The sequence below is a fragment of the Monodon monoceros genome, unplaced genomic scaffold, assembly GCF_005190385.1.
Source record: "Monodon monoceros isolate NGI ecotype Baffin Bay Population unplaced genomic scaffold, NGI_Narwhal_1 Super_Scaffold_4, whole genome shotgun sequence".
Lineage (NCBI taxonomy): Eukaryota > Metazoa > Chordata > Mammalia > Artiodactyla > Monodontidae > Monodon > Monodon monoceros.
In genome coordinates this window covers 34,588,054-34,603,420 of record NW_021703781.1, presented here as the reverse complement: position 1 = coordinate 34,603,420, position 15,367 = coordinate 34,588,054, and the positions used below count along the sequence as shown (strand labels likewise).

Below are 15,367 nucleotides of genomic sequence, written 5' to 3'. Positions count from 1 at the left end.
GTTCTGAGAAGAAAGCAATTCAGCAACTAGATTGGAATAGTGAGGTTGGAGCCAGACTGCAAGGGCGTGTTGAGAGGGAAGTAGGGCATGAAGAGTAGCCCTCACTTAAGAAAAATGGCACTAGAGAGGAGACAGCTTGAAAGGTGCCTGTTGTCTAAGAGAAAGGTTTTTGTTGTTCTTGGCATGTTGATTGGTGTGGGCCACAGATTCATCTTTTAAGGGCCCTAGTGGAAAGATCAGCCTTGGAAGAGGAGGAATATTGTTTCCTCTAAAAGGAAGGAAGGGGGCATCTAATGGAGGAATTCAGGCTTGTCTCATTTCCTGGGGGGTGATGTAGTGTGTAGTTGGGAGCACACTCAGACACCCTGGATTCTGGGAGTGGCTCCTTCACATACCAGCTCTGTGACCTGGGGCAAGTGCCTTAAGCTCTCTGTGCCTCACTTTCCTTATATGTAAAATGACAATAATAATAGCACCTAGTTCCTGAGACAGTCATGAGGATTAAGTGAATGATAGTATAATTATAACTGGCCCTCAGTAAGCATAAAAAATATTTATAAACACTGAACCAGGTAAATTCCACAAATCCCCTGAAATAAAACAGGAGCTGTATGAGACACTTCAAAGAAGTTTGGTTTTGACTGCCATTTCCAAAATGCTGCTCTTCCATGTCACCTTCTTATGTTAAATGAGCTCTGGTTATGGTCTTTCATTCTTTTTAAGCAAGGCATTAGATTGAATAGTACAAAACAGTGGGCAGTACATTGTTATTCGTAGCTCTCTCCCAAAGGTGACAAAAGAAAGTTTTGTGAGGCCCTGCCAACTAAACCTTGGACTGAACACTGGTAAAAGACTGTCCTCCTTAAAGTGATAGGAAATACAAAATCAGAGCCTAAGGTAAGAAGCCACAGGTTTTGTTTCTTGTTTTCAGACGTATACCTGAACACGCAGCTTCTTTTGCCTAGCCTCGCCCAGAAGTGTGGGTGCTGGAGAGCAAGCAAGTTCTCTACCGGGGCCCAGGCTTCCAAAACAATTAGGTATGCTGGGCATCTCGCAGCCAGCCAGCCAACCGGCACCGTGCCTGACCTCTGACAGGATTGCTGTCCGCTCCAGCATTTGCATTTTCTCTGTTCAAGAGCATTTGGCACTTAACTTGGTTTGCAATTCTGTATTCATAAGCATTAACTATTCATGAAGGAAAACCGTGGGAAAACTACTAATTCCATAAATCACTTTACTAGACTGTTTTGTTTTTTTTTACTTTTGTTCTTTTTGTTGGTAATGATACAGCTAATACAATTCTAAAAGTTCTTATTTAAACAGTCACTTTTTAACTTATCCAGCTAGAACATACGTTGAGGGGTAGGGAATATGATATGAAGTACGGCACTTTATCTTGTTTCACATCACATGGGCAGCAAATTGCCTCAACAAATTTATTAAATAGTCCATACTTTAGCCACTGACTTAAAATGCTTCCTGTATGTAATATTCATTTCCTGTATACAATAAGACTGTCTCTAGTTTCTCCTGTCCCACAGAAGACAACAGATTTGTCTATTATGCACTGTTCTGGTTGCTACAGTTTATAGTATATGCTAAACTGGTTGCTTCCAGTTTATCCCTTGGAAGGGAAGCCCTCCCAAGCCCCTTTCTTCCAATTATTCTTGTTTCTGAACCAGAATACATGCATACTGTCAATACAGAGAGTACAGAAAGGAGAAGACTTACTCTCCTTTACTTACTCGGCTTCTTAGAGCTAACAGCTACTACAGGAGGTGCTCTACTGACACATGGGCATTGGCCTCTGTGTCTCACCCACGTGTACCCCTTTTTTTTTTTAACTCCAGTAATACCATACTATATATACACAATTTTTGGTATATATACAATTGTATATATAGTATGGAATTAGAATTTCTGGATTAATGGCTTTTTATCTTGATAGGTATTCCAGTTGCCCTGCAAAGCTTAGTTATTTTTTCTTTCTTTTTTATTTCTTGAATACTTTTGTTAATCCACTCTTAGGTGAACTTGAGTTATCTTTTAAAGTTCTTTTTTAAAAGTGACACTTAATTGAATTTCTAGATTAGTTTGGCAGAAGAATATTTTTACAGTGTTGAGTCTTCCCATCCATGAACACTGTAGTGGCTCTTCCTATCTTAGGTTCTGTTTTGGCGACGTGCTCAAGTCTTATGATAACTTTTAAGACAATTCCAGGTGACATGTATACCCTTTCTTAGTAGGGCTGAAGCATTTGGTGAAGGAATAATAGTTTTAAGCTGAACTATCTCTACTTGTGTGATCCTGCTGTTTGTATTTCCTTGATGTTTAATTCCTAAAAACCCTGTTTCTCCCATCAGAAAATGGTCTACTTTATATTTTCTAGGAACAGAAATTTGAAAAGGTGAGACTTAGCCCTATTGATGAACGTATACCTTAAACACACACACACTCCTAATGAGCATATTAGTTAAATGAGAATGTGTTTGCACTTTAACGCTTCTTTATGTTGGTCCTCATAGAAATTGATGTCGATATTTCATCTTTTAAGTTTTGCCCTTCTTTTGCAGGATATTAATGCCCATGCCTGCGTTACCGGTAAGCCCATCAGTCAGGGTGGAATCCACGGACGGATCTCTGCTACTGGTCGGGGAGTTTTCCATGGGATTGAAAACTTCATCAATGAAGCTTCTTACATGAGTATTTTAGGAATGACACCAGGATTTGGAGATAAAACATTTGTTGTTCAGGTAAAAATGTTTGCTTTCTTAAAGAATAACTGATATACATATAATAGTAATTTTTTCAGTGTTTTAAGATTTGCATTTTTTAAAATTTTATTGGAGTAGATTTGTAATGTGTTAATTTCTGCTGTACAGCAAAGTGATTCAGTTATAATATAGTTCCCTGTGCTATACAGTAGGACCTTGTTGTTTATCCATCTTATATATAATAGTTTGCATCTGCTAATCCCAAGCTTCCACAAACCAGTTGTTGCTCTCTCCTCTGAGCCTCTGAAGCTCCCTTTCTGATCTTCCCACCAGTGATGGGGCTTCCCAGAGTGTGGGAACCTTTCCTCTTTTATAGCTGCCTTCCAGGGGCACAGGTCCCATCCCAGTTGCTTTTTTCTTTTTTTTTCCATTTTGTCCTACCTGATTATATGGGGATCTTTCTTGTCCTTTCAGGTGTTTGAGGTCTAGTGTTCAGTAGGTATTCTGTGAGAATTGTTCCATTTGTAGATGTATTTTTGATGTATTTCTGGGAAGAGGTGAGTTGCACATCCTTGTACTCCTCCTCGATTGGAGCCCCTAGATTTGCAGTTTTTAAAATTTGATTCTTTGGATCTCTTAAGTTTTAAAATGGACATATGCAGAGTAATACATCCTTTATTTTTTGAACCTTGGTAAGATTCATGTGACTAAACCTAGTATTTCTCAGAAACATATGAAACTATCATCAACTTCTTTTGTTTGATATTTAAATTGCAATTGTATCCAGAAGGGGACATCTCTTAAACTATTATGTGTATACAGAAGGGTTTACACAATGATCCAAATTTCAACTTTTGTGTGGTGATTGATTGGTTTACTTAGAGGAATCAAAATTAAGTTGACTCCTACTTTAAAATAAAACCCATACCCCTCCCAATTACTGACTTATCTTTTCACGACCATAGGACATCTGGTCATCAGGAACTGAGGTCCTAGATAGCATCGTTGACATCACTGCCGTTTCTTTATAGGCCAGCAAGGCTGCATGTCACTGAATGTCCTCAGGACTCATTATCACAGAGGACAAAGGGTTGGGTTCCACATTCCGAAGCAAATTTATTGTTGAAGAGAGACATTGTTTCTTTTATCAGAAGGATTTTGAGAATTACTTCTAAACCAACAGAATTGTATTGGTCAGAATATGACATTTATCATCTATGCTAGGACTTTGATTTTTGTTTCATGTACAACTGTACTTCACAGGGATTTGGTAATGTGGGCCTGCACTCTATGAGATATTTACATCGTTTTGGTGCTAAATGTGTTGGTGTTGGTGAATCTGATGGGAGCATATGGAATCCAGATGGTATTGACCCAAAGGAACTGGAAGACTTCAAATTGGTATGTTAATGTAATATCTGAACAGTTTGACCACCTGAATGTTGTAAAGTTGAAATAAGTATTATTGAAATCTGTTCGCATTGCTTTTTTTTTAAAATTAGTTTTTATCGGAGTATAGTTGATTTGCAGTGTTGTGTTAGTTTCTGCTGTACAGCAAAGTGAATCGGTTATACATATATCCATTCTTTTTTAGATTCTATTCCTCTACAGGTGATAACAGAGTACTGAGTAGAGTTCCCTGTGCTATATAGTAGGTCCTTATTAGTTATTTGTTTTATATAGAGTACTGTATATGTGTCAATCCCAAGCTCCCAATTTATCCCTCCCCACCTTCCCCCCCAGTAACCATAAGTTTGTTTTCTACATCTGTGACTCTATTTCTGTTTTGTAAATAGGTTCATTTGTACCATTTTTAGATTCCACATATACGCAATATCATGATGTTTGTCTTTCTCTGTCTGACTTCACTCAGTATGACAATCTCTAGGTCCATCCAGGTCTCTGCATATGGCATTATTTCATCCTTTTTAGACTGCCATATTTTAGATTCCACATATACATGATATCATATGATATTTGCCTTTCTCTTTTTGACTTACTTCACTTAGTATGATAATCTCTAGTTGCATCTATGTTGCTGCAAATGGCATTATTTCATTCTTTTTTATGGCTGAGTAATTAATATTCCATCGTATATACGTACCACATCTTCTTTATCCATTCATCTGTCGATGGACACTTAGGTTGCTTCCATGTCATGGCTATTGTAAATAGTGCTGTAGTGAACATTGGGGTACCTGTGGCTTTTCGAATTATGGTTTTCTCCAGATATATGTCCAGTAGTGGGATTGCTGGATCATATGGTAGCTCTATTTTTAGTTTTTAAGGAACCTCCATAGTGTTCTCCATAGTGGCTGTACCAATTTACATTCCCACCAACAGTGCAAGAGGGTTCCCTCTTCTCCACACCCTCTCCAGCATTTATTGTCTGTAGATTTCTTGATGATGGCCATTCTGACCGGTGTGAGGTGATACCTCGTTGTAGTTTTGATTTGCATTTTTCTAATTATTAGTGATGTTGAGGGTCTTTTCATGTGCCTCTTGGCCATCTGTCTGTCTTCTTTGGAGAAATGTCTATTTGGATCTTCCACCCATTTTTGGATTGGGTTGTTTGGTTTTTTGATATTGAGCTGCATGAGCTGCTTGTATATTTTGGAGATTGATCCCTTGTTGGTCGCTTCATTTACAAGTATTTTCTCCCATTCTGTGGGTTGTCTTTTCATTTTGTTTGCTTATTTTTTTAATGTAACTCAAAGACCTCCTACTAAATGAGTCTTCATATCATAGGCACTAAACATAAACATTTAAACTCTGTTGCAACCATTAATTCTGATTTTCAATCAATTATAGCAACATGGAACAATCCTGGGCTTCCCCAAAGCAAAGATCTATGAAGGGAGCATCTTGGAGGCTGACTGTGACATATTGATCCCTGCTGCCAGTGAGAAGCAGCTGACCAAGTCCAATGCACCCAGAGTCAAAGCCAAGGTGACAGCATGATGGATTCAACCTTACCAATGTGGAGTGACACTGAGAGTCATAGAAAAGCTCTAATGGGTTTCCTCTTTTTTAAAAAAAAGAAAACAGCTTTATTGGGATGTATTGGGTTGGCCAAAGTGTTCGTTCAGGTTCGTTACCATCTTAAGGAAAAACCCAAATAAACTTTTTGGCCATACAAGTCCCCAAGCATACAATTTAAAGTGGGATTTTGCTTCTCTCCCACAGCCCCGTCCCCCACACATCTCTTGAGCTCGGCTGGAGGGGATTTGACGGTGTTATTGGCATTTCTCTATGTTCGTGACTTTCTTGCAGATCATTGCTGAAGGTGCCAATGGACCGACAACTCCAGAAGCTGATAAGATTTTCCTAGAGAGGAACATCATGGTTATTCCAGTAAGTAATCTACGTTTACCAGATTTTATATGTACTTGGAATCATAATTGTCTTTTGCAAGGAACTGAGGGGAGAGGAGGATTGTTAGTTTCCCAAGCCTTAGTAATGAATTCTTCATCTTTATTTTGTTTTAAAATTTTATTTATTTATTTATCTACATTTATTTATTTCTGGCTGCATCAGGTCTTAGTTGTGGGATGAGGGATCTTTTGTTGCAGCACACAGGCTCTTGGCTGTGGCTCGCAAGCTTCTCTCTAGTTGTGGCATGCAGGCTCCAGGGCGTGTGGGCACTGTAGTTGTGGCACGCGGGCTCCAGAGCGTGTGGGCCCTGTAGTTTGCTGCACGCAGGCTCTCTAGTTGAGGCGCTCGGGCTCAGTAGTTGTGGTGTGCAGGCTTAGTTGCCTCGCAGCATGTGGGATCTTAGTTCCCTGACTAGGGATCAAACCCACGTGCCCTGCATTGCAGGACAGATTCTCTACCACTGGACCACCAGGGAAGTCCCTTTATTTTGCTTTTAAGAAAATAAAGTAGAAGTGTGGTTAATATAATAAGCCTGTCTTATACTGGACCTGTACATTTTCTTCCAACTTCAGGCTCTTTCTTGAGTATGTACTTAGACTTCTTAAATCCAGTTATATAAATGTATAATGTGCTAGAAGTACTACTCTAACTTGCAAATGTCCCTTGCTGTCTTACTCAGAAAGCTAATACGAGTAACATGTGCTTAAGTTTTTCAGTGGTTAAGCATGGGGTCTGTACCAAAAGGTCATTGGAAATTAGAAGTTAGTGTGGACTCGTGATGCATTTTGAAGAACTGCTTTTGCTGAAAGCACTTAAATTCAGGTTAACTGAAATAGACTGCCTTTATGTAGTGGGAGAGTGAACACGAATCTTCTGGCAAGACACCCTTGGACCATCCAAACCAGTGGTTAGTGGGCAGGCAATTTTGTCAGATTTTTTTAGGTGGAGAAGAGGCTCTAAAACCTCTGATCAAATGCTTGCTGATTAATAAACCAATAAATTATTTTTCTTCCAAAGGGAGAAAGCCTCAGATGTATTGGGAAGGGGGTTTAAGTGTAAAATTTCTGATACTATCTGAGATGTATTTGGGAAGCTTGAAGCTTAATCTGCTTTGATATTAACTTTGATAGTAAACAATGAGCTCACGTTCATTGTAAGCTTTTATTAAGACCATCATCTCCTCATTTTTTTGTGTATAGGATCTCTACTTGAATGCTGGAGGAGTGACAGTGTCTTACTTTGAGTGGCTGAAGAATCTAAATCATGTCAGCTATGGCCGTTTGACCTTCAAATATGAAAGGGATTCTAACTACCACTTGCTCAGTAAGTTCTGATTATCCTGTTCTGCAAAAGTAATCTTTTGGGCCATCTAAAAGGTTGGGGAAAGCCTGCATTTAATAAAAGGGCTAATTTCCTTTTTGTTTAGTCTCAGAACAGAAAACTCTTCTGACTCATGAGTCTTAGACCAAAAATATACAATTTCTTTATAGGTATTCACTATATTAACTCTCTGGAATATATTTATATTCCAACGTTTATTCTGCGAGTATGTTCTGGTTCCCAGAACCTAATCTGTAAGTTAATAGTATAAAGAGTGTCATTTTAAACCAGGAGCTCCTGTTGATACTCATCCATTTCTGTCTCAGGTGGCTTTTGGTAAAGCCCTGTCTATTGTCAAGAATTTTTTGAGTCTTCTGATGAGAATACTGTTTTGTCTTTGACTAGAATAGGCTCCAGAGTTGACACTAGAATTTTCCCTCAAGCTGAAATAAGACCAAGACCTCCAGCTGAGCTTTACTGAGCCTACTCTGAGAATCTGGGTGAAGTGTTCCATCGATTTCCATTCCTTTTTCCCTCAGCATTTTCTTTTTAAAAGAGCCAAGGAAAATCCCTGCTAATGGGTGTTATGGAAACAGAGCAGTGACCTAAATTCACATTTATATAGGAATTTGGCAAAGTGCTTTACTCCTTTTAACTGAGATTTGAGTAACCCTTTTATGTTATTAGTGTTGAAGGTTTTATGTCATTAGTGTTTGGGGCTGTGGATATAGTTTGGGACTACTTTTGTTTCTACTTCATTTTTTTTCTACTAGCAATATCGTATCTTCATCTCTTGGCTTTTTATAGTGTCTGTTCAAGAGAGTTTGGAAAGGAAATTTGGAAAGCATGGTGGAACTATTCCCATTGTACCCACAGCAGAGTTCCAAGACAGGATATCGGTGAGTGTGCTTGTGGCGGCATCACATACACTGCCTGCTCTCTTCTTTAGGTCAGGCCAGCTGTATTAAATGGGATTAAGGCGTGGTAATCAACATGACAGTTACATGACTTCCTCTTTCCTTACATTCTAAAAATGGAGTAAGAATCTTAGTTTGAAATAACTCATGGTTCTGCTTTTGATACTTTTACAATACAGATGACTCAACAAGTGATTCTAACATAATGGTGAAGAGTTATTGTGTATTTTAACTATTTTAAGCTTTAGAGAAATGGAAAGAATTGAAAAGTAAACATTAGATTGACCTATATAAAAAATTGAAATTACTATATGGACACAAATAAGAGTCAAAGAAAATAGATGAGAAAAACGATTTGTTGTTAATTAGCTATTGACAGGATATATTAATACACATCACAAAGAGAATTTCTTTACCAGTAAGTGGCAGGCGACATGAAAGAAATCAGAGGAAGTCGGCCTAGAAAAAAATGTTTAACCTCGTTGTTAAAGAAGTATAAATTAAAATAAGGATTCTTTAATGTATTAAACTAGCATAAACAATTAATGGATTTATACTCACCATGTCTGTTGTGAAGCAGTTGTACCTTTATTCTGATGACAATGCAAAAGACTTATTAAAGAGTTCCTGCCCTTTGACACTTATAATAACATCACCTCTGGGAGTTAATCCTAAGAAAACAACTTTAAAGGAGAGGAATGAGTCCATGCATGATGTCTTTGGAACTGTGTTTGCAGTCATTTTTAAAATTAGATTTGATTTTACAATCCAATGTGTGTGTGTGTTTGTGTGCGGGGCAGGGAAATGGCTAAGTGATAATATGTCTTCTTATGAAATATTCAGTCATGGGAAATAATTTAAGACTATATTGCAAAATGGGGAAATGTTAAGGGTTTTGTTTTGAAGGAGAAAAGATGCTTTTGCCACTCTGGGTAACTCTCCTCAAAGAACCTTCCTCTTTCCCAGAACCATGTGTCTTAGTTCTGGTCCCTCCTTCTGGAACACCCAGACCCACTCCCTGCTTGAGTATCACATCTCAGTGGCTTTTCCTGAAAGTCCTCTCTGACTGCCAGCGTTTCATCCATCCTTCCATCACAAGTCACTTAGTGCGTTTATAGGCCCTGCTGTTGCTGCGGCTTTAAGATGGGATTCTTGCTCCTCCCTGTGGTCGCCCCATGTCACAGCACACGCCTGCCACATAGTCGATCAGACTGAAACGTGGAGAGGGAGTGAAGGACAGCCAGTTGGTTAGGAAGACAGAGCCATGATGCCTTTCATTTTTATCCTTTTTTAAAATAATCTTTGCCCAATGTATCAGTCTTCCAGTTTTCAAATGCTTTCGGTGCTTCTAATTTTAGACTTTAATGCTACTTCTCATCTCTTAGTGACTTACTTATTGCAGGAGTCTTGTAATAAGTGTCAGTTGAAAACCCAGTGTTTTCCCCCAGCTCCTTGCTTTTAGTTTCCCCCTCCCCAGCCATGCTGTGGCCCTTCCAGGACCTACATCATTGACCTCATCATCTTTTCACTGTCCTTCATCACACCTGTCTTCACTTAAATTCCATTGACCATCATTACAGTAACTCTATGGCCTTGTTTTGCTTCATCACACTCCCTTGTTAACACCTGAACCCTGATGAAATCCAGCTGTCTGCCCCCTCCATTCCTCTGCTGTAGCAGGAGGCCCTGCTGACTCTTCAAACTTAAAGTAGGCTCTCAGCTGCCCAGCAGTTAAGCTACTTTTCCCTGTTCCATTCATTCTCTCATTCTCTTGGTTAATTATATCATATTTTCTCCTTTTTTCTCTCCCTGCACTCCAGTTCATGACCTGAAGCAGTCAGGGAACTTCCACATCTACCCAGCTCCTGGTATCTGTACCCTGTCTTGTACTCTTGAGCAACTCTTTGTGCTTCCATCTCAGCCCGAGTCTTGTTCTGGGCGTTGGACGGCCTGTTTTCAGTCTCTCAGATGCACTGCTCAAGCAAACCTCCCCCTTTCTCTTGCATCATCAGTTTTCCCTCTATTCAGTCATTTCTTAACCCCACTTGCCCTTCCAGGTCTTGCTATTTTTATTTCTCGTATAGCAAACCTCCTTAAGAGTTGTGTATACTCTGTCCCCAGTTCTTCTATACTCAAACCTCCTATTCTGCCCACCACTTCACCAAAACTGTTCTTGTCAAGGTAACCAGTGGTGGCAGCATCGCCAAACCTAGCGGTCATTTTTCAGTCCTCATCTTACTTCACTGGGCACAGGTGATCACTCCCGCTGGAAATATTTCTTAGCTTCCAGGACACCACATCCTCCTGGGTTTCCTCCTGCTTCACTCGCCAGTCCTTCTGCTGATCCTTGTCATCCCTGTACCCTGTTAACATTGGAAGTCCTCAGTCCCTGAACCACTTCTCAGTCTGAATTCAAAATTTTGGTGATCTCACTCAGCCTCATGGTTTTTTATATGCTGTCTCCTCTAACTAGAATATAAACTCCAGGAGAACAGAGAATTTTCATTATTTTGTTTTCTGCTGTGTCCCCAGTACCTAGAAGAGTGCCTGGAACATAGTAGGTACTCAGTAAATGTTTGGTGAATGAATGAGTGGGTGAAAGGAATAACAGTATTCCACTTGTAAAGCAAGTTTTCCTGTTCCTGACTTGGTAGAACAAAACAAAGCTTAACCCATATATTTCTCTTTTTCTTTTTTTAAGGTTTTTTTTTAATTTTTAATTTATTTTTTGGCTGTATTGTGTCTTAGTTGCCGCGAGTGGAGGCTACTCTTTGTTGCAGTGCGATGGCTTCTCTTACTGTGGAGCATGGGCTCTAGGTGCGCAGGCTTCAGTAGTGGTGGCACATGGGCTCAGTAGTTGTGGTGCATGGGCTTAGTTGCTTCACGGCATGTAGGATCTTCCCAGACCAGGGCTCAAACCTGTGTCCCCTGCATTGGCAGGTGGTTTCTTAACCACTGCACCACCAGGGAAGTTCCATATGTTTCTTTTTTTTAAAATTTATTTATTATTTATCTTTGGCTGCGTTGGGTCTTCATTGCTGCGCGTACGCGCAGGCTTTCTCTAGTTGCAGCAAGCGGGAGCTACTCTTTGTTGTGGTATGCAGGCTTCTCATTGCAGTGGCTTCTCTTGTTGTGGATCACGGGCTTCGGTAGTTGCGGCACATGGGCTCAGTAGTTGTGGCTCGCAGGCTCTAGAGCACAGGCTCAGTTGTGGCGCATGGGCTTAGTTGCTCCGAGGCATGTGGGATCTTTCCAGACCAGGGCTTGAACCCATGTCCCTTGCATTGGCAGGCAGATTCTTAACCACTGCACCAACCAGGGAAGTCCCCCATATGTTTCTTAATTGATGTAAGTGTTACAGAAATATAATTTCTTAGATAAAGTTCATATATAAAAAGTGGCTCACCAACAACAAGTTTTTATTTGGCATATCAGGATGTGTTTGCTAGCTATATATATCATATTAAGAGTGGTGGTGATAGTTATTTGTCCTAACTTTAGAAAGCAGTCCAAAAAACAAATTAGAGGAACCCATTGAAACAAACTGACTTATAGAGATAATTGGCAAAGGAAAGAGAGGAGCTGATTTGGTGGTCAAAGATGCTGGGTTATATCCCAGCTCTAAAAATAGCTACCTGGGGACTTCCCTGGTGGTCCAGTGGTAAAGAATCCACCTTCCACTGCAGGGAACATGGATTCGATCACTGGTTGGGGAACTGAGATCCCACATACCTCAGGGCAACTAAGCCCGTGGGCCACAACTACTGAGATTGCACACCTCAACTAGAGATCCCATATGCTGCCAACTACAGAGCCCACGTACCACAACTAAGACCAGACACAGCCAAAAATAAAATAAGTAAAATTAAATTTTAAAAAAAGCTACCCGTAACTTTAGCCAACTTCTCTGGTTGTCAGTTTCCTCATCAGAAGAATTAGGGTGGTCAATTATGAGCTGCTAAGATCCCTCCAGCTTTAAAGTTTGTGGCATTGCTGAATATATAGGCAGGATTCTACCCCACAGCTGCTATTGGAGGTAGCTGGATTCTTTTCGGTGCCCGGTGTGGTGTGCTGGGGAGCGGAGATGAATGTACCCTGACACCGACAGGGTAACGTGTTGTTGCGGTCTGCATCTCAGATGGTTGGCTGACTGGTGCCGAGCCCACTATTTGGCCTGTGTTTCTTGGTCCATACTTTCCTGTGGTGTTCTACCATGGTGTTAATTTCATGAGTATTTGTTTGCTGTCAGATATAGTGAAAACTAAATTGTGGTTAAAACATGACTACTTAAATAGGTATCAAGATACTATACAGAAATTAAGTATATCTTTCCTGAAAGACAAAAAACAATTCTGTCTGGCTGTATATTGACTTAAGAATCCTTTATGCTCTTATAGGTGAAGCATGTCTTTCTGGTTTTGTTAAACTATTCTTTTTCCTAACAGGGTGCCTCTGAGAAAGACATTGTGCACTCTGGCTTAGCTTACACCATGGAGCGCTCTGCAAGGGTATGTACACAGATGCTGTTTGCGTTTCTGGTAGTTACGTGACGTACAGCTCAACGGTGTCATCTCAGCTGCCAGACTGTGTGTGCAGTGACAGAAAATAGCGATGTGTTTAAATGTTCCAAAACATGTGCTTTTTCAGTCTTAAATGATGGGCGTTGTTTTTAGGATCTTCCGTATGTTTTCCAGACTTTGGGAAATAATGCCAAGTTAGAAGGAGTCATGTTCAGCTTAGTCAGCCAAACTGGGTTGCAGCTCAGCGCACCACTGTTACAGCCACAGGAAGCTACCTTACTACATAGGATTTGGTATATGTGAAAGGTTTTTTGACCACTTGATCCTTATTTCAAAGCCGTAAGCACAGTTCGAGTCCAGTTTTCTTAATTTCTTTTTGAGTTCAGATTCTATCCACTTGGCATCAAGTTGAAATAGCAGACAGATATTAATTTTAATTTTTTGAGATAATTAGCATACCATAAATGCACCCTTTTAAAGTATATAATTTAGCAGCCTTCAAGTATGTTCACGAGGCTATGTAGCCATCACCACTCACTCCAGAACATTTTCATCACCCCATCCTTAGTTCATTTAATTACCACAGTGTATATCAGACTTGCTCCAGATCACAGGATGTCTAAAGGGCACAGAGATAACTCACATCTTAAATTCTAAGGAGCAACATCTTCCTGTCACCTAAACAGTAATTTGTATTAATTCCAGAGAATTAGTCCTTCCTGACTCGAGGTTGTTTCACTGCCTGAGTAGTTTCTCTTTGGCTACCCAAGTCCAGTCCTGAAGTGGTACTAGGGTAACTTGTACCAGGCTGTTATGTGCCTTGTGTGTTCACGGCCTGGCTACTTGAGTCAGGGTCACATCCCATCTCCACATCACATCTCCTTCATTTCAGCAAATCATGCGCACAGCCATGAAGTATAACCTGGGATTGGACCTGAGAACAGCCGCCTATGTCAACGCCATTGAGAAAGTCTTCAAGGTGTACAATGAAGCTGGTGTGACCTTCACATAGACCGGACCAGACTGCAGCTGACTTCTTCACTACCCTCTTCACCTCTTCATCTGCAGACCTATCACAAGTTTACATGTAACCACAGAAATCTCTCTCTCATGACTTAATAGATGGACACCATTCTCAACAAGTCAATCCAAATCAGCCCCTTGAGAAAAAACGGTAGGGGATCATAAATAAGCTAATAAGTGATAGTAGAAATTAGCTATGTCAGAGAGCCACTTGGGCATTTTGCCTTTAAATAAAGTCGTTTCCCTCTGCCTGTGCTGCCTTGTTCCATGGCTGTTTCCCAGCACAGTCAGCTGTAGCCCTGGGAAAAGCACCTTTTGTCCAAGAGCAGTCAGTCACTTGCCACTTCAGCCCTGGACAGATCTATCAGGTGCTTTGACACATTTAAGAAGCAGGTATATGGCATTTTCAGGAGGTAGCATGGTCCTCAAGTGAGTTATTGGTATTTTACATCAGCAAAATAACTCAATTTTATAGGTTACAAACAAAAAAAACTTTCTCTTTATGCATTTTATTCTTTTAGAATAAAATAAGTACATGCTGCTGTAATAAAATTGCCTTTAATCACTTAACAAGCCTAACCTTGACTCAAGCAGTGAATGCCTGTAAACATAATGAAAAAAGCTAGTATTTTTATAACATAAAACAGTATCATTTATAACTTGTCAATTGCATATTGTCATCCAGCAAAAATAAAAAGCCTGGTAGAGAATTAAGTTATCTTCATACCTGCAAATGATGGAGGCTATTTTTGTTAAGACTGTTGGAATTTACTAACCACAATTATGACATATAGTCCAAAGAATGCAGTAACCTCCTTATCATGTTAATTAATTGTCCTCTTTTGAAGATCTGTTGTGTTGATTAATTGAACAGTAATTCAAGTAGAGTGCCCCAGAAGAAAACCACTTGGGCCCCTCTCTGGAGTCTGGCTGGCGGCTCTGAGCATTGCCAATGGCCCTGACTCTTTGTCCTCATTTAGAGGCCTCATCTTTTGCACACGGCTTCATTCCCAGTGGGCTGGAAACAACCTGGGGTTGTGTTTGGGAGTTGTTTGGCCAAGGCCTTTTGAACGGTAGTGTCCCAATGAAGTACTAGATATTATTTATGTAAGAATTAGCTTTTCTTTTTTTTTTTTTTTAACAATAATATCCTTTCAGAAATTTCTAACTACTTTGTAACTGCATGACTTAACCTGGTGACAAAAGCAGTTATTAAAAAGACTACCTTTTCCAAAGCTTATGTTTCTTTTCTGTGTTTTTGTATTTGATGTATTTGTCTCTTTTAGTAGATAAAACTATAATTGGGTTCCTGAGATTTTTGAAACCACCACCTATGTAACATTTCTTTCCACAATGTTTTGAGCTGCCAAAATTTTTTTTTTAGCAGTACGCGGGCCTCTCACTGCTGTGGCCTCTCCCGTTGCGGAGCACAGGCTCCGGATGCGCAGGCTCAGCGGGCATGGCTCACGGGCCCAGCCGCTCCGCGGCATGTGGGATC

General features: G+C 40.1%; 1 protein-coding gene across 1 annotated transcript in view; it reads left to right on the top strand.

Annotated features, from left to right (window-relative positions):
• The window catches only part of GLUD1 (glutamate dehydrogenase 1), a 40,287-nt gene extending 25,183 nt beyond the window's left edge, over window positions 1-15,104 (top strand). The window contains exons 6-13 of the mRNA XM_029245523.1: window positions 2,574-2,753; window positions 3,978-4,115; window positions 5,526-5,663; window positions 5,988-6,068; window positions 7,289-7,412; window positions 8,217-8,308; window positions 12,772-12,834; window positions 13,739-15,104. Coding sequence (XP_029101356.1) covers window positions 2,574-2,753; window positions 3,978-4,115; window positions 5,526-5,663; window positions 5,988-6,068; window positions 7,289-7,412; window positions 8,217-8,308; window positions 12,772-12,834; window positions 13,739-13,858 — 936 coding nt within the window. The 3' untranslated portion in view covers window positions 13,859-15,104. The remainder of the gene's footprint in view (window positions 1-2,573; window positions 2,754-3,977; window positions 4,116-5,525; window positions 5,664-5,987; window positions 6,069-7,288; window positions 7,413-8,216; window positions 8,309-12,771; window positions 12,835-13,738) is intronic.
• The last annotated feature ends 263 nt before the right edge of the window (window positions 15,105-15,367 follow it).